At 42.6% G+C, this 25,027-nt stretch overlaps 1 protein-coding gene and 1 long non-coding RNA gene across 3 annotated transcripts in view; one reads left to right on the top strand and one right to left on the bottom strand.

The window, feature by feature from the left end:
- Nucleotides 1–11,554: 11,554 nt before the first annotated feature.
- LOC116752817 lies at nucleotides 11,555–12,491 on the bottom strand. Its single transcript, XR_004349593.1, has 2 exons — nucleotides 12,361–12,491; nucleotides 11,555–11,784 (listed from the first exon to the last, which is right to left on the bottom strand). It is a non-coding gene; the product is annotated as an uncharacterized LOC116752817 (long non-coding RNA).
- The window catches only part of MORC3 (MORC family CW-type zinc finger 3), a 41,162-nt gene continuing 28,608 nt past the window's right edge, over nucleotides 12,474–25,027 (top strand). For both annotated transcript variants that reach the window (XM_032629787.1, XM_032629788.1), the window contains exons 1-4: nucleotides 12,474–12,570; nucleotides 21,254–21,326; nucleotides 23,044–23,176; nucleotides 24,340–24,554. In XM_032629787.1, coding sequence (XP_032485678.1) covers nucleotides 12,532–12,570; nucleotides 21,254–21,326; nucleotides 23,044–23,176; nucleotides 24,340–24,554 — 460 coding nt within the window. In that variant the 5' untranslated portion in view covers nucleotides 12,474–12,531. The remainder of the gene's footprint in view (nucleotides 12,571–21,253; nucleotides 21,327–23,043; nucleotides 23,177–24,339; nucleotides 24,555–25,027) is intronic.

Below are 25,027 nucleotides of genomic sequence, written 5' to 3' on the forward strand. Positions count from 1 at the left end.
CTCAGTTCTCCAAAGTCTGCAGAGCCAGGAACCGAAGCTTAGGTCTGTCTTGCTCTAGAGCACTATGTTCTCAAGCCCAGGGCTGAGAAGTTTAAACAGGAAAACACTGCAAGGGCTGCTGCCGCGTGGTGCCGGGTGGGAGACAGCTTCTGAGGCCACCCCGCCCAGCGGGCTTCCTGCTGAAACAGCTCCTCCCAGAGCCTCGGCACAGAGCAGGTGGCTGGCTCCTGCCTCTCAAGGGGTGGTGAGGTGTTTTAAAGCAGAACAAGCCTTATTTTCTAGCATTTGTGTTATGCCCAGTTAAATGTAGAAGTAGAAGTAGCTGGATTCATCGAGATGGTTGATGAAGACTGTAATTAAAAGCTTTGAACAACAACCTGGGAGACCAGACAGAATCTGGCCTTTGGAATTAAATTGAGGTAAGACAATGCCTTCTGCCAGGTACGATTTGCAGTTTAGTAGGACACACAAACCCGTGAACATGGAAAAGTAACACCATCAAAGAAGAGTCCACCCATTCTACACTAAGGGGCAACTGGACGTTGTGAGAATCACTACGTAGTATCTTACCATGCTTACATGTTTTGTTAAGTTGTATAGTCGTCATTCCAGAAGCTGAATTCCATCATCTGCAATTGGACTTCGTGCTGTCTCTGAAGTTGAGTGAAGAGACCCCCTTCAACCTTTTTTCAGGATGGTTATGAGGACCCGGCAGTGAGAAATCTCAGTTGTGGTTAGAAGCCAGCAAAGCAACTTTACTTAACAGGGGTCCTGTCTCTGGTGTGTGCACAGAATCATCCAGAGAGCTTGCTAACTTGCAGAAGGCTTAGCCTCCGCCCCAGAAAGTCTGAATCAGTAAGTGGGGTGACATTCGGGAATCTGCCTGTGTAATAAGTTATCTTTGATGCTAGTGCTTTCTGGACCACTCTTGGAGAAACACTAGTTTGCAGAGCCACGAGTTCACAGAGATGATGGCTTGGATGGAAATGAGGAAACCCGCAAGGCGGAGGCTTGTCTGCTTACTTCTCATCCTATACAAGTAGCTCTTTCCAAGTGGTCCTGCATCTAAATCAATAAGCCTACCTTTAAGCCAAGGCAGAAATGGACTTTAAAATTGGATCTAGGGGGCTTCCCTGGTGGCGCAGTGGTTGAGAGTCCGCCTGCCGATGCAGGGGACATGGGTTCGTGCCCCGGTCCGGGAAGATCCCACATGCCGCGGAGTGGCTGGGCCCGTGAGCCATGGCCGCTGAGCCTGCGCTCCGCAATGGGAGAGGCCACGACAGTGAGAGGCCCGCGTAAAGCAAAAAAAAAAAAAAAAAAAAAATTGGATCTAGGAAGAGTATGGCTGTTCCTCAAAGAGTTTAAAATATAATTACCCTATGATCCAGCAATTCTGCTAAAAACGAAAAGCAGGGGTCACAGAGATATTTGCACACTCATGTATGTGGCAGCATTATCCACAATAGCCAAGAGGTGGAAATAACCTGAATGTACGTCAATGGATGAATGGATAAACATATGTGGTGTAGACATACGGTGGAACATTATTGAGCCTTAAAAAGGAATGAAATTCGGACACGTGCTACAACATGGGTAAACCTTGAGGACATGATGCTAAGCGAAATAAATCAGTCACAAAAGGACAGATATGATTCCACTTACATGAGGTGCCTGAATAATCAGATTCATAGAGACAGGAAATAGAGTGGTGGTGGCCAGGGTCTGGGGGAGAAAGGACTGAGTTAGTGTTTCATGGGTACAGAATTTCAGTTTGGGATGAGGAGAAAGTTCTGGAGGTGGATGGTGGTGACGGGGGCACAACAATGGGAATGTAATGTCACTGAATTGTACACTCAAGGGTTAAAATGATAAAGTTTATGTTTTGTATATAACACCACAATAAAGTTTTAAACCCAAAAAATACTGTGAATTTAAAGTGAGAGTAGGGGAGACAGCCAGGGCTCCCCCTTATCTGGTGAACAAGTGTCTGTGCCATCCTGAGTTTTCCCCCCAGAGTCAACCAGAAGCAGATGGGAGGTAGAATACTAAGGAGAAACTCGCCCTTCAATGTTTCAGCTTTAGAAAAAGAAGTTGCTTGGGCTTCCCTGGCGGCGCAGTGGTTGAGAGTCCGCTGCCGATGCAGGGGACACGGGTTCGTGCCCCGGTCCGGGAAGATCCCACATGCCGTGGAGCGGCTGGGCCCGTGAGCCATGGCCGCTGAGACTGCGCGTCCGGAGCCTGTGCTCCGCAACGGGAGAGGCCACAACAGTGAGAGGCCCTCGTACCGAAAAAGAAAAAAAAAAAAAGAAAAAGAAGTTGCTTAACATTTTACCCTAAATTGAAATTGTAATTATGACTCTTGGGGCCTGATGGGATTTTCTATCCTCCTGAAGGCCTCAGCTACCTCTCCTGTCTCCTCCAACCACTTGGGGTTTCTTATCTCCAGCATTTCTTTTTTTTTTTTTTTTAATATAAATCTATTTATTTATTTATTTTTGGCTGCTTTGGGTCTTCGTTGCTGCGTGCAGGCTTTCTCTAGTTGCGGCAAGCAGGGGCTACTCTTTGTGGCAGTGCAGGGGCTTCTCATTGCAATGGCTTCTCGTTGCAGAGCACAAGCTCTAGGCACGCGGGCTCCAGTAGCCATGGCACACGGGCTCAGGAGTTGTGGCTCACAGGCTCTAGAGGGAAGGCTCAGTAGTTGTGGCACATGGGCTTAGTTGTGGCGCACGGGCTTAGTTGCTCCGTGGCATGTGGGATCTTCCTGGACCAGGGCCCGAACCCGTGTTCCCTGCATTGGCAGGCGGATTCTTAACTACTGCGCCACCAGGGAAGTCCCTCTCCTGCATTTCTTACATATGTTGTTTCATCCACTTGATACTATTTTCTCCTTCTCTTTCACCTGGCGAAGTCCTACTCAAGTCGTTTGTTGGTTTATTTAACAAATATATGGGAGCCCGTCTTCGAGATCCAAACTCCCTGGCCTTGCTTCTTTCTACACCTCACAGTGAGGCACTTTCCTAGTGTGGCCCTATGAAAGCACTGAATAACGTAGTAGCCCATCACTGGTCCAAGGTAAGCGCCCTTTTGTGGAAAAGACAGAGCCTATATCTTCAGTTCCTTCGGTGTCTGACATCGATGAGCAGCCAGCAAATAGCTAAATGAAAAACATAAATGTTGATTTATCTGCCCAAGGTGGTGCTGGAAGGAAGAAGAAAGGGGAGTAAAACAAAGTTTGAATGAATGGATTTGTAGGACTAGGCAGTGTGGGCTCAGGGAACAGTGGGTTTTCCCCCAATCTTGGCCTCTCCGTCACTCTAAGAATCCCCTCCCTGAGACTCATGTGGTTTCCCTGGCGACCACTTGGGACATGTGAGGTGTTCTGCTTGGCGTGCTTTCCCCACTCTGTCCTGCTGTTCCCAGCACTGCCTGATTACATAGCCCAACCCATCTGAAGCATCTGTGAGAACCACCCATTCTGTCTTCACCTGGCTTCTCCTTAATTCTTACTGGACCCTTTGATAACCAAACACTTCCGTACTGTATGGAGAGGGCACACTTGACTCTGTGCACTAACCATACTGCTCAGAGAGCTTTGTGTTGTACTAAAGATACTACGGTAACTAATAAGCACTTGATTGTATATTGTCCCATGTTTTCCTTCCAATTATTTTGTTTGTTTCTGAATCTAAGCCAGCCTATCAATCTAAATTCCCTCAGGAAAAACACAAGCTGTTTGGGGACTTCCCTGGTGGCGCAGTGGTTAAGCATCCACCTGCCAATGCAGGGGACACGGGTTCGAGCCCTGGTCCAGGAAGATTCCACATCCTGCGAAGCAGCTAAGCCCGTGCGCCACAACTACTGAGCCTGCTCTCTAGAGCCCGCAAGCCACGGCTACTGAGCCCCGCACACCACAACTACTGAAGCCTGCGCACCTAGAGCCCATATTCCACAACAAGAAAAGTCACTGCAATGAGAAGCCCGCACACCGCAACGAAAAGTAGCCCCTGCTCGCCGCAACTAAAGAAAGCCCACCACGTGCAGCAACGAAGACCCAATGCAGCCAAAAATAAATAAATTTATTTAAAAAAAAAAAAAGACAAGTTGTTTAATATGATTGGGGGCAGGGGGTGGAGCTCGTGGCCAAATGAAGAGTATGACTGGCCTAAAGGCAAGAAAATTCAATCAGAAGTTGATATGTACACATCAGTATAGTTTTTTTTGTTTTTGTTTTTTTTTGCGGTATGCGGGTCTCTCACTGTTGTGGCCTCTCCCGTTGCGGAGCACAGGCTCCGGACGCGCAGGCTCAGCAGCCATGGCTCACGGGCCCAGCCGCTCCGCGGCATGTGGGATCTTCCCGGACCGGGGCATGAACCCGTGTCTCCTGTATCGACAGGCGGACTCTCAACCACTGTGCCACCAGGGAGGCCCAGTATAGTTTTTTTGACATCAATATCTATCTATCTATCTATTTATGACCAGTTATGAGATAGATGAAATCTCACTGCCAATAACAACAACAATAAAAAAAATAGGAAAAAAAATATTTATAAGACCTCCTTGAAGACAACACTACCAAAGCAGAAAAGACTTGGAGCTAAAGGGAAGGTTTACTAGGTCTTGAAGAGGAAAATTCAACATCATAAAGTTGTAAATTTTAACTTACAGCATAAATTCTAAGTTAAAGAGTAATGAAGAGAACTAACCTCAGATCTTTATATTATAAAGCTAAAATAATTGGTACCAGTGCAGGAATGGACAAGAGGTCAATAGAACAAAATGAAAGTCTATCAGTGGACCCAAACACATAGAAAAGTTTAGCATATAATAAAGGTGGTACTTCAAATCCATAGGGGGAAAGATAGGTGTCTTATTCAATAAACGGTGTTGGGATAACTGGGTACCCAACAGGGGGAAAATAAGTTGAATTCATATCTCACATCTTTCACCAAAATAAATTCCAAACAAATCAAAGATTGAAACCATGAAGAAACCATGAAAATTCTAGAAAAATTGAGGAAAAGATATTTATATAAGCCAAAAATGGAGATGAAATTTCTTACATGAACATAAATTCCAAAAGTCTAAGAGAAAGTTCTATAATTTTGACTATATAAATTTTCTTTTTAAAATTCTGCACAACAGGGGCTTCCCTGGTGGTGCAGTGGTTGAGAGTCTGCCTGCCGATGCAGGGGACACGGGTTCGTGGCCCGGTCTGGGAAGATCCCACATGCCGCGGAGTGGCTGGGCCCGTGAGCCATGGCCGCTGAGCCTGCGCATCCGGAGCCTGTGCTCCGCAACGGGAGAGGCCACAACAGTGAGAGGCCCGCGTACCGCCAAAAAAAAAAGAAAAAAAATTCTGCACAACAAAAGTCATCATAAGCAAAGTAAAAGACGAACGGCAAAAACAGAAAAATATTTCAGAAGTATTACAAAGGGCTAATTTCTTCAGTACTGAGAGAACTATCAAAAGAAACCATAGAAAATTGGGCAAAAGATATAAACAGGGAGTACACACACACACACTGACACACACACACACACACACACACACAATTGGCTTTTACAAATGTAAAAAGACACCCAAACTTACAATATGAGAAAAAACAATTGCTCTGAGATATTAGTCACTCACCATTTCAGGAATATCAGTGAAAGGGGGAAAACAGCCTCCCCACTTCCATTGCTACAGAGTATACATTGGTACAAGCTCTGTGGAGAAAATGGGGCAATTTCTACCAAAAGTAAAAATGGATGTATTTTTGACCTCACAATTCTACTTCCAGGAATTTATCAGATGTATATGCATATGTGCAAAATGACTTATGTACAAGTTATTCATTGTAAATATTGTTAATAGCAAAAAGTTTGGAGACAACCTCAGTGTCCACCAGTAAGAGACTGACTACACGAATCGCAATACATCAATGTAATGAAATGTTATGAAGCTGTAAAACAATGTGATGAAGATTTTCATGTACAACTACGGAAGTCTCTCTGAGGTATATTCCATGTAAAAGTCGAGATGTGTAACTGTGTAGGTTTGTGAAAGCAACCAGTTTTCACGTTGTTTTTTTTTCTTTTTTTAATTTATTTTTATTTATTTATTTTTGGCTGCACTGGGTCTTTGTTGCTGCGCGCGAGCTTTCTCCAGTTGGGCTGAGCGGGGACTACTCTTCCTTGTGGTGCGCGGGCTTCTCATCGCGGTGGCTTCTCTTGTTGCGGATCCCGGGCTCTAGGCGGGCAGGCTTCAGTAGTTGTGGCACGTGGGCTCAGTAGTTGTGGCTCGCGGGCCCTAGAGCGCAGGCTCAGTAGCTCTGCAGCATGTGGGATCTTCCTGGACCAGGGCTCGAACCCGTGTCCCCTGCATTGGCAGGCGGATTCTTAACCGCTGTGCCACCAGGGAAATCCCTTCACGTTGTTTTTGATTTAGATCAATCGGTTAGAGATTTTATTTTCTTCAGATATTCTAACTCTTGTATGGAATTTTAAAATTTATCTTTTCTTGTCTTAGTTTGGGGTGCTAAAATAAAAATACCATAGATTGGGTGGCTTAAACAACAAACTTTTATTTCTCACAGTTCTGTAATAGGGAAGTATAAAGTCAAAGCACCTTGGGAATTCCCTGGCGGTCCAGTGGTTAGGACTCCACCCTCTGTCTGCCGAGGGCCTGGGTTCAATCCCTGGTCAGGGAACAAAGATCCCACAAGCTGCACAGTGCGGCCAAAAAAAAAAAAAAAACAAAAAGCACCTTCCTGGTTCTACCTGCTGTGTCCTAACAGAAGGGTTGAGGGATCTCTGTAAGGTCTCTTTTATAAGGACTATAATCGAATTCATGAGGGATCCACCCTCTTGACCTAATCACCCTCCCAAAGGCCCCACCTCCAAATACCATGATATTGGTGGTTAGGATGTCAACATATGAATTTGGGGGGAGACAAACATTTAGTAAACAGCACTCCCCAAAGAAGGTAGTTTTTACCATAAAAAAATCACATCAAACTCAGCTTTGACATTTTTAAAGTTAAAGATTTCCAAGTCAGCTTGAGTTTCTCTAACACAAGCACCAGAGGTGAGCAACAGAGCATTTACTTTCCTGAAAAAGCCCCTTTTATACCGACCCAGTTTAAGTTTAGCCTGTACATGTTTGCCTCACATTTCTTCCATATGAGTAAGCCTTGAGAATGTAGAACTCCACAGTACGCTCAATTGTGTTAAAAAAAGATTAGGAGTGGGGAGGCAAGAATTTGTACGTACAGGTAAGTGTTTGCTTGTACATGAATAGACTACTGTCCATTCCTGTTGCTGTTCTAACAAATTACCACAATTTAGTGTCTTAAAAACTGCAGAAGGGGGCTTCCCTGGTGGCGTAGTGGTTAAGAGTCCGCCTGCCAATGCAGGGGACACGGGTTCGAGCCCTGGTCCAGGAAGATCCCACATGCTGCGGAACAACTAAGCCCATGCATCACAACTACTGAGCCTGAGCTCTAGAGCCCGCGAGCCACAACTACTGAGCCCGCGTGCCACAACTATCGAAGCCCACGTACCTAGAGCCCGTGCTCCACAACAAGAGAAGCCACCGCGATGAGAAACCCGCGCACCACAATGAAGAGTAGTCCCCGCTCACTGCAACTAGAGAAAGCGCATGCACAGCAATGAAGACCCAAAGCAGCCAAAAAAAACCCCAGCAGAAATGTATTCTCTTCGAGTTTGGAGGCCAGATGTCCAAAATGAACTGAAACCAAGGTGTCTGCAGGGGCTCGTGCTCCCTGTAAATTCTGGGGGCCCTAGCAGGGAGTTTCCTTGCCTTTTCCAGCTTCTGGAGCTGCATTCCCTGCATCCTTTGCTCATGGCCTTTCTCCACTTTCAAGACCATCCACACAGCATCTTCAAGTCTCTGGAGAGATGCTTCAATGGCCAAGTAGTCTCCTGTGACCAAATCTCCCTCTGCCTCGGTCTTACAAAGACACTTGTGATCGCATCTAGGGCCCACCCGGATATTCCAGGCTAATCTCATTTCAAAATCAACATTGCCGAACATCACATAGTTAACAAGTGAATACGTTGGATTTAGGCCCAGACAGACACTACACTACATTATTAAATTAAAAAAAAATTTTTTTTTTGCCAAGTGCTAGTTGAGACTCACCAAATTGATTTCACAACTCACTAATGGGCTACAACTTATTGAATAAACAGCCAAGAGACTGTAGATTCCACAAGAGTGGAATCCTCTATTTTGCTCATCACTGCATTCTTGGAGCCCTCACTACGATAGACACAAATTAGGTTCTCAACAAACAGTTGATGAAAGAGCTTCTCACATAATAATACAATCTGAAAGCTGGAGGAAACTGAGAAACTACCCAGTCCAGAGGATGGCAAATGGTATTAACTAGCACTCTTACTTAGGTGTTTCACATGTCGTTTACCCTGTGGACAAAGAATGTCATCTGCCATATCAGTAAAGAAAGGATGTTGTGGCCATCAAGCCATCACCCACTGTACACACTGAGGGGATTCAGGATGGAGAATAATAGGATACTGGCACTAGAGAGTTAAGTGTACATCAAAGTGGTGATTTCAATAAGCCCAGACTCTTGCCTCTCCCCATAGCTAGAAAAGCACTAAATTCACTAACTGGAGATGTCTGGTTTTCTTTAATTAACAGTAATCTTTTGATGCTCCGACTACCTGGGTTTTTTGCAAAAACCCCTATATATCCTGGCTCCCCCCTTACATCTTCAGAACAGTCCCTCAGAGCTAACGAGAGGGCTTCCCTTGTGGCGCAGTGGTTGAGAGTCCGCCTGCCGATGCAGGGGACATGGGTTTGTGCCCCGGTCCAGGAAGATCCCACGTGCTGCGGAGCAGCTGGGCCCGTGAGCCATGGCCACTGAGCCTGTGAGTCCGGTGCCTGTGCTCTGCAACGGGAGAGGCCACAACAGTGAGAGGTCCGCATACCCCAAAAAGAAAAAAAAAAAAAAAGAGCTAACGAGAGGCTGTCTCCTCGGCTTAAGTCCTCGGTATGTCCACCGAATAAAACATAATTCTCAACCTTTAGGTTGTGCTTTTTTTTTTTTTTTTTTTTCAGTTGAGAATCCAGTGGTCAGTAGTAAGGGTGGCAACAGAACACAGGCTTTTTTTTTTTTTTTTAACATTTCCTCATTCATTTATTCAAAAATATTTGAGAACCTAAAAACCTCAAATTGAAATAATTAGATAAAACAAAAATGCAAGTTGCAGAGGAACTAGACTTCCATATTGTAAATAGTATTAGGTTGGCCAAAAAGTTCCTTTGGTTTTTAAAATAAAAGACATATTTTTCACTTTCACCAAGAACTTTATTGAACAGTATATTCACTGTTTTGTTCCACTACCTTCTGCCATTTTTCAGGCAACTTCATAATTCCATCTTCCCAAAGATTTTTATCTTTTTGAGCAAAGAACTATTCCAGATACCTTTTACAGTCTTCCAGGGAATGGAAATTTTTTCCATTAAGAGAATTTTGTAAAGACCGAAATAAATGGAAATCCAAAGGTGCAATGTCTGGTGAATATGGCGGATGAATCAGAACTTCCCAGCCAAGCGGTAACAGTTTTTGCCTGGTCATCAAAGAAACATGTGGCCTTGCGTTATCCTGATGGAAGACTATGCGTTTTCTTTTTTTTTGATAATGGCTTTTTTTTTTTTTTTTTTGGCTGTGTTGGGTCTTCACTGCTGTGCGCAGGCTTTCTCTAGTTGCAGTGAGTGGGGGCCACTCTTCATTGCGATGCACGGGCTTCTCATTGTAGTGGCTTCTCTTGTTGCGGAGCACGGGCTCTAGGAACGTGGGCTTCAGTAGTTGTGGCACACGGGCTCAGTAGTTGTGGCACACGGGCTTAGTTGCTCTGTGGCATGTGGGATCTTCCCGGACTGGGGCTTGAACCCATGTCCCTGGCATTGGCAGGCAGATTCTTAACCACTGTACCACCAGGGAAGTCCACTATGCATTTTCTGTTAACTAATTCCAGACTTTTCGTCAAGTGCTGCTTTCAGTTGGTCTAACTGGTAATAGTACGTGTTGGAATTAATCGTTTGGTTTTCTGGAAGGAGCTCATAATAGAGGACTCCCTTCCAATCCCACCGTATACACAATATCATCTTCTTTGGATGGAGACCGGCCTTTGGTGTGATTGGTGGTGGTTCATTTCACTTGCCCCACGATCTCTTCTGTTCCACACTATTGTACAATAACCACTTTTCATCACCCGTCACAATTTGTCGTAAAAACAGAACATCTTTGTTACATTTCAGTAGAGAATTGCATGCAGAAATATGGAAATATGGTCAAGAAGGGTTTTTTTGCTTAACTTATGTGGAACCCAAACATCAAAGTGATTAACATAACCAAGGTAGTGCAAATGACTTTCAGCGCTTGATTTGGGTATTTTGAGTATGTTGGCTATCTCCCGTGTGGTATAACGCTGATTGTTCTCAGTGAATGTCTCGATTTGATCACTATCAATTTCAACTGGTCTACCCGACCAAGCAGCACGGTCCGGTGAGAAATCTCCAGCATGAAACTTCGCAAACAACTTTTGACATGTTCAATCGGTCACAGCACCTTCTCCATACACCACACAAATCTTTTTTGGTATTTCAGTTGTGTTTTTACCTTTTTTGAAATAATAAAGCATAATATGCCAAAAATGTTGCTTTTTTTTCATCTTCAATATTAAAATGGCTACACAAAAATTCACCAATTTTGATGTTTTGTTTTTGTTTTTGTTTTTTTTTGCGGTACACGGGCCTCTCACTGACGCGGCCTCTCCCGTCGCGGAGCACAGGCTCTGGAAGCGCAGGCCCAGCAGCCACGGCTCACGGGCCCAGCCGCTCCGCGGCATGTGGGATCTTCCCGGACCGGGGCACGAACCCGCGTCCCCTTCATTGGCAGGAAGACTCCCAACCACTGCGCCACCAGGGAAGCCCAATGTTGTTTTTTTTTTAAGTGCACGCTGACATGACAGCTATCACTATGCAATCTAACAAAATTGTTTCAAATGAAGTTAAGGACAACTAAGTGCTACTAGAGCCATCTTACAGAAAAAAACCAAAGGAACTCTTTGGCCAACCCAATATTTAGCATATAGTGAGTCTGAAGTAATGTACGCCAAATTGTTTATATGTTCTGGTAAAGGTATTGGGGTAAATTTTATGTTTTATATTTCTGTACTATTTGAATTTTTACAAAGAAAATGTATTTCTTTTACAATTATAAAAACGCAGTGAATATTTTTAAAAACCTTTTAACTTTCTTTAACCACAGTATCTGACAGCCCTTGACTTATTCATTTCTTTCTTTCTCCCTTCCTTTCTTCCTTTCTTTTTTTTGCCACGCCTCTTGGCATGCGGAATCTTAGTCCCCTGACCAGGGATGTAATCCCTGCCCCCTGCCGTCTTAACCACTGGACCACGAGGGAAGTCCCAACGTATTCATTTCTATATACTACTAACTTAGCCCAAGGCCCAGCTCAAAGTCGATACTGAATAAATGCGCACGAGCAAAAGAACTCAATAAGTTGCAATATGAGAAAGGACTCTTTTTATCAGAATGATAATTTTCAAGGTACATCCCAAAAGTACAGTCTTCATTTCATTAATAAGGTTTCAAATCACGTTGACACTGGTGGGCATGTGATGGCGTTCTTCAGTGTTTAATTCACGTCCAGCCTGGTCAAGCACCTCAAGTGCACATTTTTGGGTCACCAACGCCCATGGCACCCGGCTTCAAACTTGGGGCCCTCAAGCTGCAAAAGGAAAATCAAAAAGGAGTAGGTGTTGCTAAGAGATCTCTCTAAAATGGAGCCAGAGGCCATTGAGGAAGTGACTTATGCATGTCTCAGCCCAGATAGAATCTGACCTTTTGACCACTTATCTATCGTCTAACAAAGGTATCCAGAACATCTGCACGATGTTCCAGAAATTCAAGATACTTATCCGGCCCTTACCCTAAATAACTAGTGACAGTCTATCCCTTAAGGACAAATATTTCCTTTATGCATCAAAGTCAATCATAATTCCTGCAAGACAACTTTAACAACCTTGTGGTTTTTGCCTTTATAAGCCTCTGACTCTTTCTCTTTCCCAAACACTCTTCCTATTTTGCTGGCACCTATCCCCAGTTGCACCTCCCAAGATCCCAAATAAAGCTCTTTGCGGCCTCCATGCTGATTACTGTTTGACAAAGCCTCTAGGTTCAGTTACCGCAGTCACCCATTCGAGCCTACGGGTGCCTCACGCATGCGCCCTACTCTGCAGGGCCCCGGAGCTTGAAGCCTGACTCTCTCGCTGTCCCGGCTCCCTTAACCCTCAGTGAGATTTACCTTCCCTGCACTCCCAATTCCACAGCGCCAGGAGGCGGAAGTGAGTGGGCGGGGTCACCCGCGCGCTCCGCCCAGGAAGTGGGAGGGACCTCGCGGGCTCTACATTTGTCGCCCGCCGCCTCCCAGTCGGATTGCGGCCGAGGCCGGTCCTGGCTTTGTAACTCGCTCAAGATGGCGGCGCAGCCACCCAGCGGGATCCGCCTCAGCGCGGTGAGCAGCCGCGAGGGGTGGAGCGGGCCGTGTCCCAGGAGGGCGGGCAGGCGGGCGAGCGAGGGGGGGCCGGCAGTGGGCGGTGGCGACTCGTCGGCCCGGCGCGGCGGCTGGGGCCGCGGCGGGGCCGGGGGAGGCGGCGGCGGCCATCTCGCTACCGACGGCGGAGCTGCTCGGCGGCGGGCAGGGCAGGGCAGGGCCGGGCGGCGCGCGCCGGGCTGCGTTTCTGTTTTGCCTCCGCGGCTTCGGGGCGGGTCGGGGCCGCGGCCCCTCCTCCTGGCTCCCTCTTGGCTGCTCCGCAGCTGTCGTCCGAGGGCGAGGCCTCGGCGGCCAGTCGGCCCGCCCCTCGGACCGGGGGGCCTCTGACCCATCCAGGCCTGCGGGCCCGCGGAGTGTCCGGGAGGGGGAGGGAGAGGTGGTCTGCTGCCAGAAATGCCCAGCGGCCTTGACCTCCTGGCGGTGGGACGGAGTGCTGCGAGCTGGGACTAGTCTTCCTGATTCATTTAAATTCCTGCCGCTTCCCTCCAGTTAAGCCCTCGGGCCCAAATCGCTATTAGGTCACCACCGAGCTCTCCCATTTCCCCTCTAGTCTCCGGGTCGTGTCTGTTCCGGAGCGTCTCGGGTTCTTGGGGATCCTTGAGCATGTTTTTTGTATCTCTGAGTCTTTTTCGGAGGGAGCGGTCACACAATATGAATTAAAATTTCACAGCCTAAGGTGTGGGCGTGGCCTCCCTACATGATTCTCCTTAAAAAGTTGGCGTTGTTATACAAACATGTACCTCTTCTCTGAAGGGTGTTGGTGCTGGCCAAAGAATTGCTGCAGCAGTCTCATTATTTGAATGGTAATACCATTGCGTTAAAAATGGTATTTTGCCCATTGACTTGCATTCATTTAGCCAGATTCCTGCCAACACCTGGTATCATTAGACTTTAACGTTTTTCCTGATGAGTGTGAAATGGTATGTTTACTTTACGTTTACTTGACTGTGAAGTTGAAAGTTTGTCACATTTCACCCTTTTTGGTTTGGGATTTAAACAAGAAAAAAAAACAACTTCATATCCTTTGCCCATTTTTCTATTTCCTTTTTCTTTGAGGGGTATTTTTATTGATTTGTGAGTGTTCTTTACATATTAGGAATAAAGGCTCTTTGGTTACCTAACTGGTTTGTTGAATGAGATAGTATTTAGTAGATGGAAGACAGAGGAACTTTACTCTTTCTTACCACTGGCTTTAAACATTATTTGCTAATTCACCTGGGTGAATCTGGACAGATTCTGATGCTTTCCAATTAGCCTCAGGTACAGTTAAGTCAGACTTTAACTACTTTTAAAGCTCTTATTCATTTTAAAGCCCTGCTCTTTCCCCTCATATTGGGCCAAATTCTGGCCCAGAAAACTGTGGTGAGAAAAAAGGAGTGAACTGGGTTTTTTTTTTTTTTCTTGCTATTTCTGCACTTTGATTCTTTTCCCCATTCCCCAGCTCCTCCCAAGTTGCTATCTCTGTCTCTTCAAGATTGAGAGGACAGGGAGCAAAGATAAGGGTCAAACAGTCTTGAGAGACTGGCATTGTTGTTAGCTGGCTCTCTGGGTGTAGCAGCTGTCCATGTGCTAAATCTTTCTTTTGTGGGTAATAATGGGCCGTTTGGAACCTCATTGACAGAAATCTCCCATCTGCATCTTCTGGAGTGTATTTACACTGGTCTTTTGCTTTAGGATAGGAGTTGGCAAACTGCAGTTTATGGGCCAAATCCAGCCTGCCACCTGTTTTTGTATGGCACACGATCCTTAAATGGTTGGGGGGAAAAAGATAAAAGAATAATATTTCGTAACATGAAAATTATGTGAAATAGACATTTCGTTTTCCATAAATGAAGTTTTGTTGGAATAAAGGCTTGCTTATTCCTTTGGTATAGCTCTCAAATGCTAATACCATTTTGTGACTGAGAGCATTGGTTCTGGAGCTCACATGCCTGGGTTCAAATCCTGACTGATAACTGTATATGTGACCTGAAGAGTGGGAATAATAATCTTACCCACTGGAAAGTTAGTTTAAATGAGCCAGTGCCTGTAAAAGTCTTACAAAAGTCCTGTTCACGCCATAAATACTCAGTAAATATTTGCGGCTTTTTTTTTTTTTTTTTTAACTGTTAACAGTGAAGCCTATCCATTTTTCCAAAAACAGGTGTAGCTTCTTGAGAACAGAGTACATGGGAAGAAACTTCATGTCTTTTCTTGGAAATATGTTTTTGCTACCCTTGCTCTTTACATATAATTTGGCTGGGTTTGTAATTCTAGATTAGAAATTATTTCTTTTTAGAATTTTAAAGGCATGCTTTATTGTTTAATAGAGTCCTATGCATTGTACTGGTACTTAGGTTGGAAACTCAAGTCCATAACATGTGGAAATTTTTCTCATTTATTTGGTGACAGTTTTCCCTTTATTTTTCTGTTTTCTTTTGTCTCCTGTTTTCCTTCCCATTGCTTTTTCTTTCTGGGAGATTTCCTCCGTTTCATCTCCTACCTTTCTCTTACCATATATTTAATTATTATAAACACTGTCTTATTCTCTGAATATCTTTTAAAAATCTTTCTCAACAAAATATTTGTTTTTATCTCTGGGTATATTAATCATAGTATTTTTGAAGTTTTCTTTTGCTCACTGCATTGCCTCTAGTTTCTTTACATTCTTTTTACTGTATGTTTTTTATTCTAATTTTACACATTCTCAAATGTCTGGAGATGGTCAGCCTTCTACTTATATCTCCATGTGAGACGCTAAAAACATGGATGTTCATACCCGAGTAGTCCTTTGGTGGGCTTCAGTGTTGGGTGATCAGGTAGAAGGAGCCAGCAGTGTTGTTGGAGCACTCTCTGTCAGTATCTGTTGACCTTAAAGAATGGAAGTGTTAGACCATAAAGTAAGTATGTTTAAAATAACTTTTAAAACTTGTAAAATAATTTTTTTTCAAGTGAGGGATAAAAAAAGCTATCCAGAATGGCCTGGAACAATTGTTAAAGAACCAGATAGAAATTTTAGAAATCATTCTGTTTTCCAGAGAGGAATTCTACATCTAGTTTCCTGCATGGCTTATATAATCCTGGCTGCTAGCTCTTCTGAAGCAGGGAAAAGGAGATAGGAGTATCCCATTGTTCAGTTTGCAGATTTGGTTTTCATTTGTTTACTATTATGGTAAAATACACGTAACATAAAATTTACCATCTTAACTATTTTTAAGTGTGCAGCTCAGTACGTTAAGTACATTCACATTGTTGTACAACCAATCTCCAGAGCTCTTCACCTTGCAGAACTAAAACTCTGTACCCATTAAAAAATAACCCTCCGTTCCCCCTTCCACCAGCTCCTGGTCGTTTTACCTTCTGTGAATTTGACTACTCTAGGTACATTATATAAGTGGAATCATACATTATTTGTCTTTTTGTGATTGGCTTGTTCCTCTTAGCATAAAGTCCTCAAGGTTCATGCATGTTGTAGCATGTATCAAATTTTCTTTCCTTTTTAAAGCTGAATAATATTCCACTCTATGAATATACTACATTTTGTTCATTCATCGATGGACATTTGTGTTGCTTCCACTTTTGGTTATTACGAATAATGCTACTGTGAACATGGGTGTGCAGATGTCTCTTGAAGACCCTGCTTTCACTACTGTATACAAAATAGATAAATTTTATACAAAATAAAAAACAGTAAGGACCTACTGTATAGCACAGGGAACTATATTCAATATCTTGTAATAACCTATACTGGAAAAGAGTCTGGAAAAAGTATGTGTGTATACATACATATATATATATATGTATGTATACACACACATGCACACACATATCTTTGTGTGTGTATATATGTATGTATGTATGTATAATGGAATCACTTGGGTGTACACCTGAAACTATCACAGCATTGTAAATCAACTATACTTCAATTAAGGAGGAAAAAAAAGGACCCTGCTTTCAGTCCTTTTCAGTATATACCCAGAATTAGAATTGCTGGATCCTGTGTCTATTTAATTTTTTGAGCCCCCTCTGTATTTTCTACAGTGGCTGCACCATTTTATATTCCCTCGAAGGGTGCGCATGAGTTCCAGTTCCTCCATGGCCTCCCCAACACTTACTTTCTGCTTTTGTTGTTGTATTTTTTTGTTTTGATTTTTAACAATACCCAACCCTTTGAGTGTGAGGCGGTATCTCGTAGTTTTGATTTTCATTTCCCTAATGATTAGAGATGTTGAGCATCTTTGGAGAAATGTCTGAGTCCTTTGCCCATTGTTTAATCTGTTTGTAGTCTTCTTGTTGTTGAGTTGTAGGAGTTCTTTGTAAATTCTGCATATTAACCCTTCATCAGATACTTGATTTGCAGATTTTTCCCCCCATCCTGTGGGTTGCCTTTTCACTCTGTAGATTGTGTCCTTCGATGCAGTGGTCCATGGCCTGCTAGGAGCCAGGCCACACAGCAGGAGGTGAGAGGCTGGCAAGCGAGTAAAGCTTCCATCTGCGGCTCCCCATCGCTTGCATTACCAATGCCTGAACCATTTCTCCATCCCCACCCCCCGCTTCCCAGTCTGTGGAAAAATTGTCTTCCAGGAAACCAGTCCCTGGTGCCAAAAAGGTTGGGGACTGCTGCTTTGATGTACAGAAGTTTTAAATTTTGGTGATTTCAGAAGTCATTGCCGAGTCCAATGTCGTAAAAGGTTTCCCCTATGTTTTCTTCTAAGAGTTTTATGGTTTCAGCTCTTTGATCCATTTTGAGTTAATTTTTGTTTATGGTATAGGGTAAGGCCACAACTTCATTCTTTTTATGGATATCCAGTTTTCCCAGCACTATTTGTTGAAAAAACTGTCCTTTCCTCATTAAATGGTCTTTATACCCTTGTGGAAAATCATTTGACCATATATGAGAGGGTTTATTTCTGGTCTATTTGCTGACCTGCTTTTAACCCACCTGCTTTTGATTGTCTGTGAGCCTGCCGCTGTCAGTTTCTCCAGAGAACAGACCTCCAGCCTTACGTGGTTTGCTGAGGGTAGTTGAAGGGCTGCTCAGGGTAAAAGAAGGATCTGGGGAATCTTTCTTCTTTTAAAGACTTTCACCCTATCTTGTTTTCATACAACTTCTAGTATCTTTTACTTCAAAGGTACAAAGTCTAATTTCTAAGACTTTCTGGGGTTGCCAAGGTTCCTGACCTGCTTCTGGTTGGTTTTCTCAGCTCCTACAGGCTTCGGATTTAGCTTTTTCCAGGCTATTAAATCAGTTGTCACTAGTCTGTGCTTTCCAGTTTCCAAACTACTGACTATTTTGTTTGCTATTAGTAATCACTTCTTTGATTTTTTTGGTTCTTCTGGGTTTCTGCCCCTTTTTTTCCTTCATTATAGAGCGGCTTTGGGAGGCAGCAGAGGTAAACACTGTCCATGTGTTCAGGCTTCCATCTTATATTTAAATGATTTTTTAAATTTGTGACTATTTGTTGACTCTAAAAGTTCTATTCTTTTTTTTAATATATATTTTTTATTTATTTATTTTTGGCTGTGTTGGGTCTTTGTTGCTGCGTGCGGGCTTTCTCTAGTTGTGGTGAGCAGGGGCCACTCTTCGTTGCTGTGCATGGGCTTCTCATTGTGGTGGCTTCTCTTGTTGCAGAGTATGGGCTCTAGGCATGTGGGCTTCAGTAGTTGTGGCATGCGGGCTCAGTAGTTGTGGCACACAGGCTCTAGAGCGCAGGCTCAGTAGTTGTGGCACACGGGCTTAGTTGCTCCGCGGCATGTGGGATCTTCCTGGACCAGGGCTTGAACCTGTGTCCCCTGCATTGGCAGGCAGATTCTTAACCACTGCGCCACCAGGAAAGTCCCTCTATTGATTCTTTAAAATATCTGTGTGGTCTTCGTTGTATCTCATTTTTGTGTGTTTTTTGGAGAAGAGGATTACTTTTTTTTTTTTGCGGTACGCGGGCCTCTCACTGTTGTGGCCTCTCCCGTTGCGGAGCACAGGCTCCGGACGCGCAGGCCCGGCAGCCATGGCTCATGGGCCCAGCTGCTCCGCGGCATGTGGGATCTTCCCGGACCGAGGCACAAACCCGTGTCCCCTGCATCGGCAGGCGGACTGTCAACCACTGCGCCACCCGGGAAGCCCGAGGATTACTTTTTAAATATCTAGTTATTTCAAGAGATTCCTGTTTTATAGGCTGATATTTCTTTTACCTAGTGTTGGGGGGCGATGTCTAATACTACTGTATCTTGTCTGCTAATATTTTCTCCTGGTGGATTGTTTCCTTAAATGTTATTTTAGATTGTGTACTCAAATATTCCCCAAATAATGTCTCTGGGAGAATCCTACGCAGTCCGGTTGAGGCTGTGTCTCCACAGGGGTCCTGCAGGTTATATAAATTGAAATGCTTAACCCAAGTGAAGGCATGCCTCTTTACGGAATTTCATGTTACACTTTTTTTGTTTGTCTTTAACCTAGAGTCCAGAGCAAAACAGAAAGCTTCCCATTGGGCATATTCCCCCCACCCCCTTTTTTACTGAGGAGGTAAGAGGGGGCAGTTACTTCAGGTGCGTGCTTCTCTTCTGCCATGTCTCCTATCCCTGAGTCACCATTAAAATTGAAACCTTTGTATTCCAGTTAAGCACCCCACTCTAATCCACATTTTCAAATTTTATTTTAATTTTTAATTCCTTCTTTACTTGAGGCCCTTGAGGATTTTCTTTATTTATATATGAGCTCATTTGTGCCTTTAAGGGTATACTTACCTTTTTAAAAAAACATACACTTATAATGCTTATTACGTCCCAGGTGTTCTTCTAAGCATTTATAAATATTAAGTTTTTTAATTCTCTTAATGTCCTGGTAACCTGATATTATTATCATCCTCATTTTCACAGATGATAAAACTTGAGGCACAGAGGGTTAAGTTGCTTACCCAGGATCACACATCTAGTTAAAGATACTCCACAGTCCATGTCGTGTGCGTGTGTGTGTGTGTGTGTGTTGGCTGTTGAAGGGTGTTTTTCTTTCCAGCTGATGACGTGTTCGAGAGATGAGAATTAAGAGTAGTTGAAAATAATGCTTTTGTTTAAATACCCAAAAAGCCACTGTTTAGCATTCATCTTTTCTTACTGATGCCTTCTTTGCTTTGTTCCCCTGGGACTCTTACTCAAGAACAATGTGTGCCATGTCAGTTTGGAGTTGGTATATAGGATGAAGTTATTAAATGTAAGTTGACAGTCTGCCCACAGTCTGCCGTACATCTAAAATCAAAGTATTACAACATGGACCAGAATACCCAATTTCTAACTCCAGACTTCACACCTAACAAATTCATAAAATTGAGAGCAAAGACAGAAACTATTCTAAGGGTTTCTGGTGTTGATTTAATCGTTTTCTGCTTTGGTAGCCAGAGGCTTTACACCCCAAAGCCATGCCCCATAGTAAGATTTAGAATGGGTGAGGAGTACACTGTGTATTCTTTCATAAATGGAGGACTGGTGATTGTGCAAGGGGAGGGCCTGGGACAGGACTCAGGTATACTAATTTGACAAAAGGTTTCTTGTAGAAGATGAAGGCCTGGAAATTGATTTTCTTTATAAAAACCCTTGTTTTAGAAAGTTGGGGAATTCCTTATACACCATTATTATGTGGCTGTATGCTATAGAAAGTATGCCATAGAAGGTCTGAATTACATATGCTCCAGTTCGAAGACCACTCTTCTACAGAATACTATTTTTCACATGTGTGCTTTAACCTGATAGTAAACAAATGCTTAGGGATTGTCTAAAATCGAGGGTGGGCAGAGGAAAAGTAGATCTTTCTGACACCTTGTGGCAGCAGCTGAACACTGTAAATGCAGCTGGTTGGATTTATGATCTAATCGTATTTCTAGGGCTCTTCACATGAAACACTTAAAGTGCCTCTTTTTTCCCCCTTAAATGTGAGATAATCTGTTCAAAATGAACACAAAAAAGTCCTCATTTCATGGAAATGCTCTGCATATTGAAATTTCCAAGCCTCAGCCTTTTTAAACCATTTGTACATTTTTAGGCAGTTGATATCTGCACTACCCAGGAATTTAGAGAGTTCCCTATAGCATGAGGTTGATTAACATACTCTTCCATACTGTATTACCATGAATCAGACATAAAACCTCCGGAGGTCAGGAAGGTTTGTTGCATTTGAACTGTTACTTGACATTGTTTGAAGGCTTTATAGATGTATACTGTTCCAGGGCTGCAAGTTCAACTGTTGATATAATGAACTTGGAGAGACCATGAGAAAAGCCTGTTGATTAACAAACAAAGCTAAGTTTCTTAAGCTTAATGCACTAAAGGAGAAAACACCCCTTTGACAAAGTCTTAGTTTTATCTCATGGTAATTTTGAGGTAGGTCTTGTAGGGTGGATAGCTTTGGGATTGGGCACTTTATGATATGGCTCTGGATTGGTGGACACAGGAGGCAAGGGTTTTGCAGCACAGCTTGATGAGAAACTGTTTAGTTGATTTACAGCCTTATCTTCCAGGAATCTCATTTTCCGGGTTATGTCTTCCAGGTATATCCTGACACAAGCAGCTAAGTCATTCTTGCTTGGTCTCTCTTAATACTGGGACAGAAAATTATTTTGGCGTCTGTTCTCAAAAGTAAGACCTTAATTAATTTACGTGAATCATTGGTTTATTTCAGCTTTGCCCGAAGTTTTTACATACAAATTCTACTAGTCACACTTGGCCATTTAGTGCGGTTGCTGAATTAATAGGTAAGTAAATCGTGTTTCGTATATAATCTGTTGCTTGCAATTGAAGTTCTAAAAAGCTTTTTATTGAAAAATAGTATGCAGATGTGCTTTTAAAAAAAACCAAAGTGTATCTCAGCGTTAACATTGGTAAAGGTTACCTAGCATAACAACTATTCAAACTGATGTCAAGTTAATCAGTGCTCAGCCTTCCCTACTCAGAGTATTTCCCTATATTACTATCAAAGTATTTTAATTTGCAAAGTTCCTAAAGCATTTATGTTGAAAATATTTTTAGTCCATTATAAAAGAAATACGTCTATTGCCAAAAAGTGAGAATTATGTTTTTTTTAATAGTCTGAAAATATTTATAACAGTGGATTAATTTTTCTGGTGTTAGTAACTAGGAGGATTATATTATGTTAGATTTGTGATAATAAATTCTTGGTCTTTTCAGTAGATAGGATGATCAAGGTATAAGATTATATTTAAAAGTGTTTTAATGAACATGAGGAAAGAGGCAAGGTTGTGTTCAGATTTGCATTATGGGTCATGATTTTTTTCTTGGTAAAATTAGTGCACATGAATTCTTGGGAATTCTTTAGATTCATTATCAAGAAAGGGTCCTATGTTGGATGTGCAAGGAAAAGAAAAGAAAGAAAATTTGAGAACCCTTCTTTTCTTTGGTGAAGTTAGATTTTCCAGAGTCTCTCAGCTAACATGTGCTGTTCAGATGTAGACTCTGAAGTGCAAATGAGATAACGTTGCAGCTATTCACGGTCATTCTTTTTCATGGCAACGGGAGGAGCTACTTAGCCTGGGGTTGTTCATCATAGTGCTTCACTAGCTTTGGGCTTGGGCAACTGAAAGTCATGGTGCTCTTTGTGGTGTATCGGATTTTTAAGTTTTTTTATGAAGCTAAGGTGGTTGATGAAAAAGATTATTTGATTTTAATTGAAGACTTACAGAAGGATAGTTTGAGAACCATTATTTATATTATAATGAAGACTTGAAAATATACCTCAAAAGTACTTTTAGTCAGGGATATTCTGATAGATCTTAGATCGTTCACAAGTTGATTTTATTACTGCTACTGTTGAAAACCTTTTCGTTTTTCTTTGATATATTCCTCATACTTACCTATTCTGAGAGAAACAAGTATGCTAGGCAAGGGTGTTAAGCGGTGGGGTGTACAGAGATTAGAAAAATGTACCAGCCACCAGAAACTTCTGTCAGATTGAAAAGGGCTACAATTTGAAGAACTGGGTAGAAGTGAACCTTCATCTGTGTGTATAGGTTAGCATACTGCTTTCTCATTTATTCAGTAACTGTTGTGGACCTTCCATGTTAACTTGCAGTGCTGTTGACACTCAGCTCTCAGTTTCCCTTATGATAGCTAGGCTAGTTCTTTGGGCAGAAGAAGACCTTCCTGTCTTGATCATCTCTTCAGTGCAGCGATTCTTCTGGCTTTACACTTTTTCAGTGTAGTGGGTACCAGTCTCTGCTCTCTATATAACAAATGGAGGGCTTTAGATAGAGTTAATTCTGTAATAGTCAATGAACAATATATAGCATGGTACAGTTTAGTTTCATGTTGTCAAATCTTAGGAGTTCTAAAACATTTCAGCTTTTAAATTTTCCTTAAAATATATTATTCTGTTGCTTGTCAAAGTGTTGTTCTGAACTAATTGCTCTTCTTCAAAATGCAGAATCAAAATTTCGCCAAACTTTCGTTTCTCAGATAATGCTTACGATCCTGATGTGAATGCTAAGCAGATATGGATTGACAAAACAGTGATAAATGACCATATATGCCTGACATTCACTGATAATGGGAATGGTATGACTTCAGACAAATTACATAAAATGCTGAGGTATGTAAAGTGTCACACTCCTTAAAATCATTGCTTTTACCTAGTTCAGGTGTTTCATGTGTCATACTTAGACCCTGTAGTTTTTGTTTTTTAAACATGAAATGCTATACCCACAGTGTGCTCTATTCTCCTAAGTCTTCTGTCATTTTCTACTACTGTTAGATTATTATTATTATTTTTTTTTTTTTTTTTTTTTTTTTTACGGTATGCGGGCCTCTCACTGTTGTGGCCTCTCCTGTTGCGGAGCACAGGCTCTGGATGCGCAGGCTCAGTGGCCATGGCTCATGGGCCCAGCCGCTCCGCAGCATGTGGGATCTTCCCGGACCGGGGCATGAACCCGTGTCCCCTGCATCGGCAGGCGGACTCGCAACCACTGCGCCACCAGGGAAGCCCTACTGTTAGATTATTAAGCAGTCCCTGCCATTCTCATCACCCGCTCCCCATTTCTGACTTACCTAAAATTCCACCATTCCTTTAGAGTTGTAGTACCTTGGCATCAGTTGTTTGTGCTTTAGTGGAAATAGTTTTAGCTATTTCCTATAAAACTTACCACTTTGGGGAATGGGGACTGGTAATTTTAAAGTGACACAGAGGATGAGGAAGTAGCATAGTTGTAAGGGCTTGGGCTCTAGGGTCACAGAATAGGATGTCAGGATGAAGCCAACTGTGCCTGAAATAGAAGCTAAGATACATAGTACAGGTATGAGGTAGAGGGAGGATTTGCCTCAGGGGCCTTTCTACTGTCTCTCAGATACTCCTTACACTGATAAAAAAAGTCAGGTTCACCCGATCGATAATCATAGTACGGCAGGCTTGCTGAGAACAAGAGAATCCTTCACACTTAGAGGAAGAGATTTCCTGGGGTGAAAGCTCAAGGTCCCTGGAGACTAAATTATAATTCAGCCATTTAGCTGGGATGTGCCAGGCAATGAGCTCCTGTTTTAGTATGTGTAATCTTTACATCCCTATAATGTGGATTTGGTTTCCTTCTTTTCAGAGATAGGGAAACACATCAATATAGATTAAAAGTAATTTGCCCAAGATTGTACAGCAAGGAAGGATGAGGCTGACATTCAAACTTAGGCACTTTACTTGGTATTACAGTTTTTGAATTAACATAAATGAAGATTATACATAGTTATTAAATTTTTTTTTCTTTTTAGCTTTGGCTTCAGTGACAAAGTCACCATGAATGGTCACGTCCCAGTTGGATTGTATGGGAATGGCTTCAAGTCAGGTTCTATGCGTTTGGGTAAAGATGCAATGGTTTTTACCAAAAATGGAGAAAGCATGAGCGTGGGCTTCTTGTCTCAGACCTACTTGGAAGTCATAAAAGCAGAACATGTTGTTGTCCCAATAGTGGCATTCAACAAAGAGCATATCCTTTTGATTTTGAAATTGAAACTATGAAGAAATAATCTGAACCATTCCATCCTTCTGCCCTCCTCCAGATTCTTGTTTTTTAATCATACCTTCCATTCTAGCTCTTGTTCCTGTCCACTGCCTCTACTCTACATCTGGGCTAAATGTTTGTCCCTTTGTTTTCTCTATTGGAATTGTGCCATGGAAATCCTTAGCATAAGGCGATTGCATTTTATGTTAAGCTTCTTTATTTCAGTCTTTTTGTGGTCTGATAAGCTTACGATCTGGCTTGATATTTTCACCAAAAAATGAAAAAGCAAGCTATCCTTAGGAAAATGTCTTCTGTATAAACATTCAAATATTGGAAATAATTAAAGTAGGAATAATAATAAACTTCTTCATACTTCATCCTTCTTGGTGTTCATTTGAAATCACACTATCATTTTAAAACTTAGAAAATAATTTAGGAAATGGTTTTTCAGTTAGTTT

This window comes from Phocoena sinus, chromosome 4, assembly GCF_008692025.1.
Source record: "Phocoena sinus isolate mPhoSin1 chromosome 4, mPhoSin1.pri, whole genome shotgun sequence".
NCBI classification, from domain to species: domain Eukaryota; kingdom Metazoa; phylum Chordata; class Mammalia; order Artiodactyla; family Phocoenidae; genus Phocoena; species Phocoena sinus.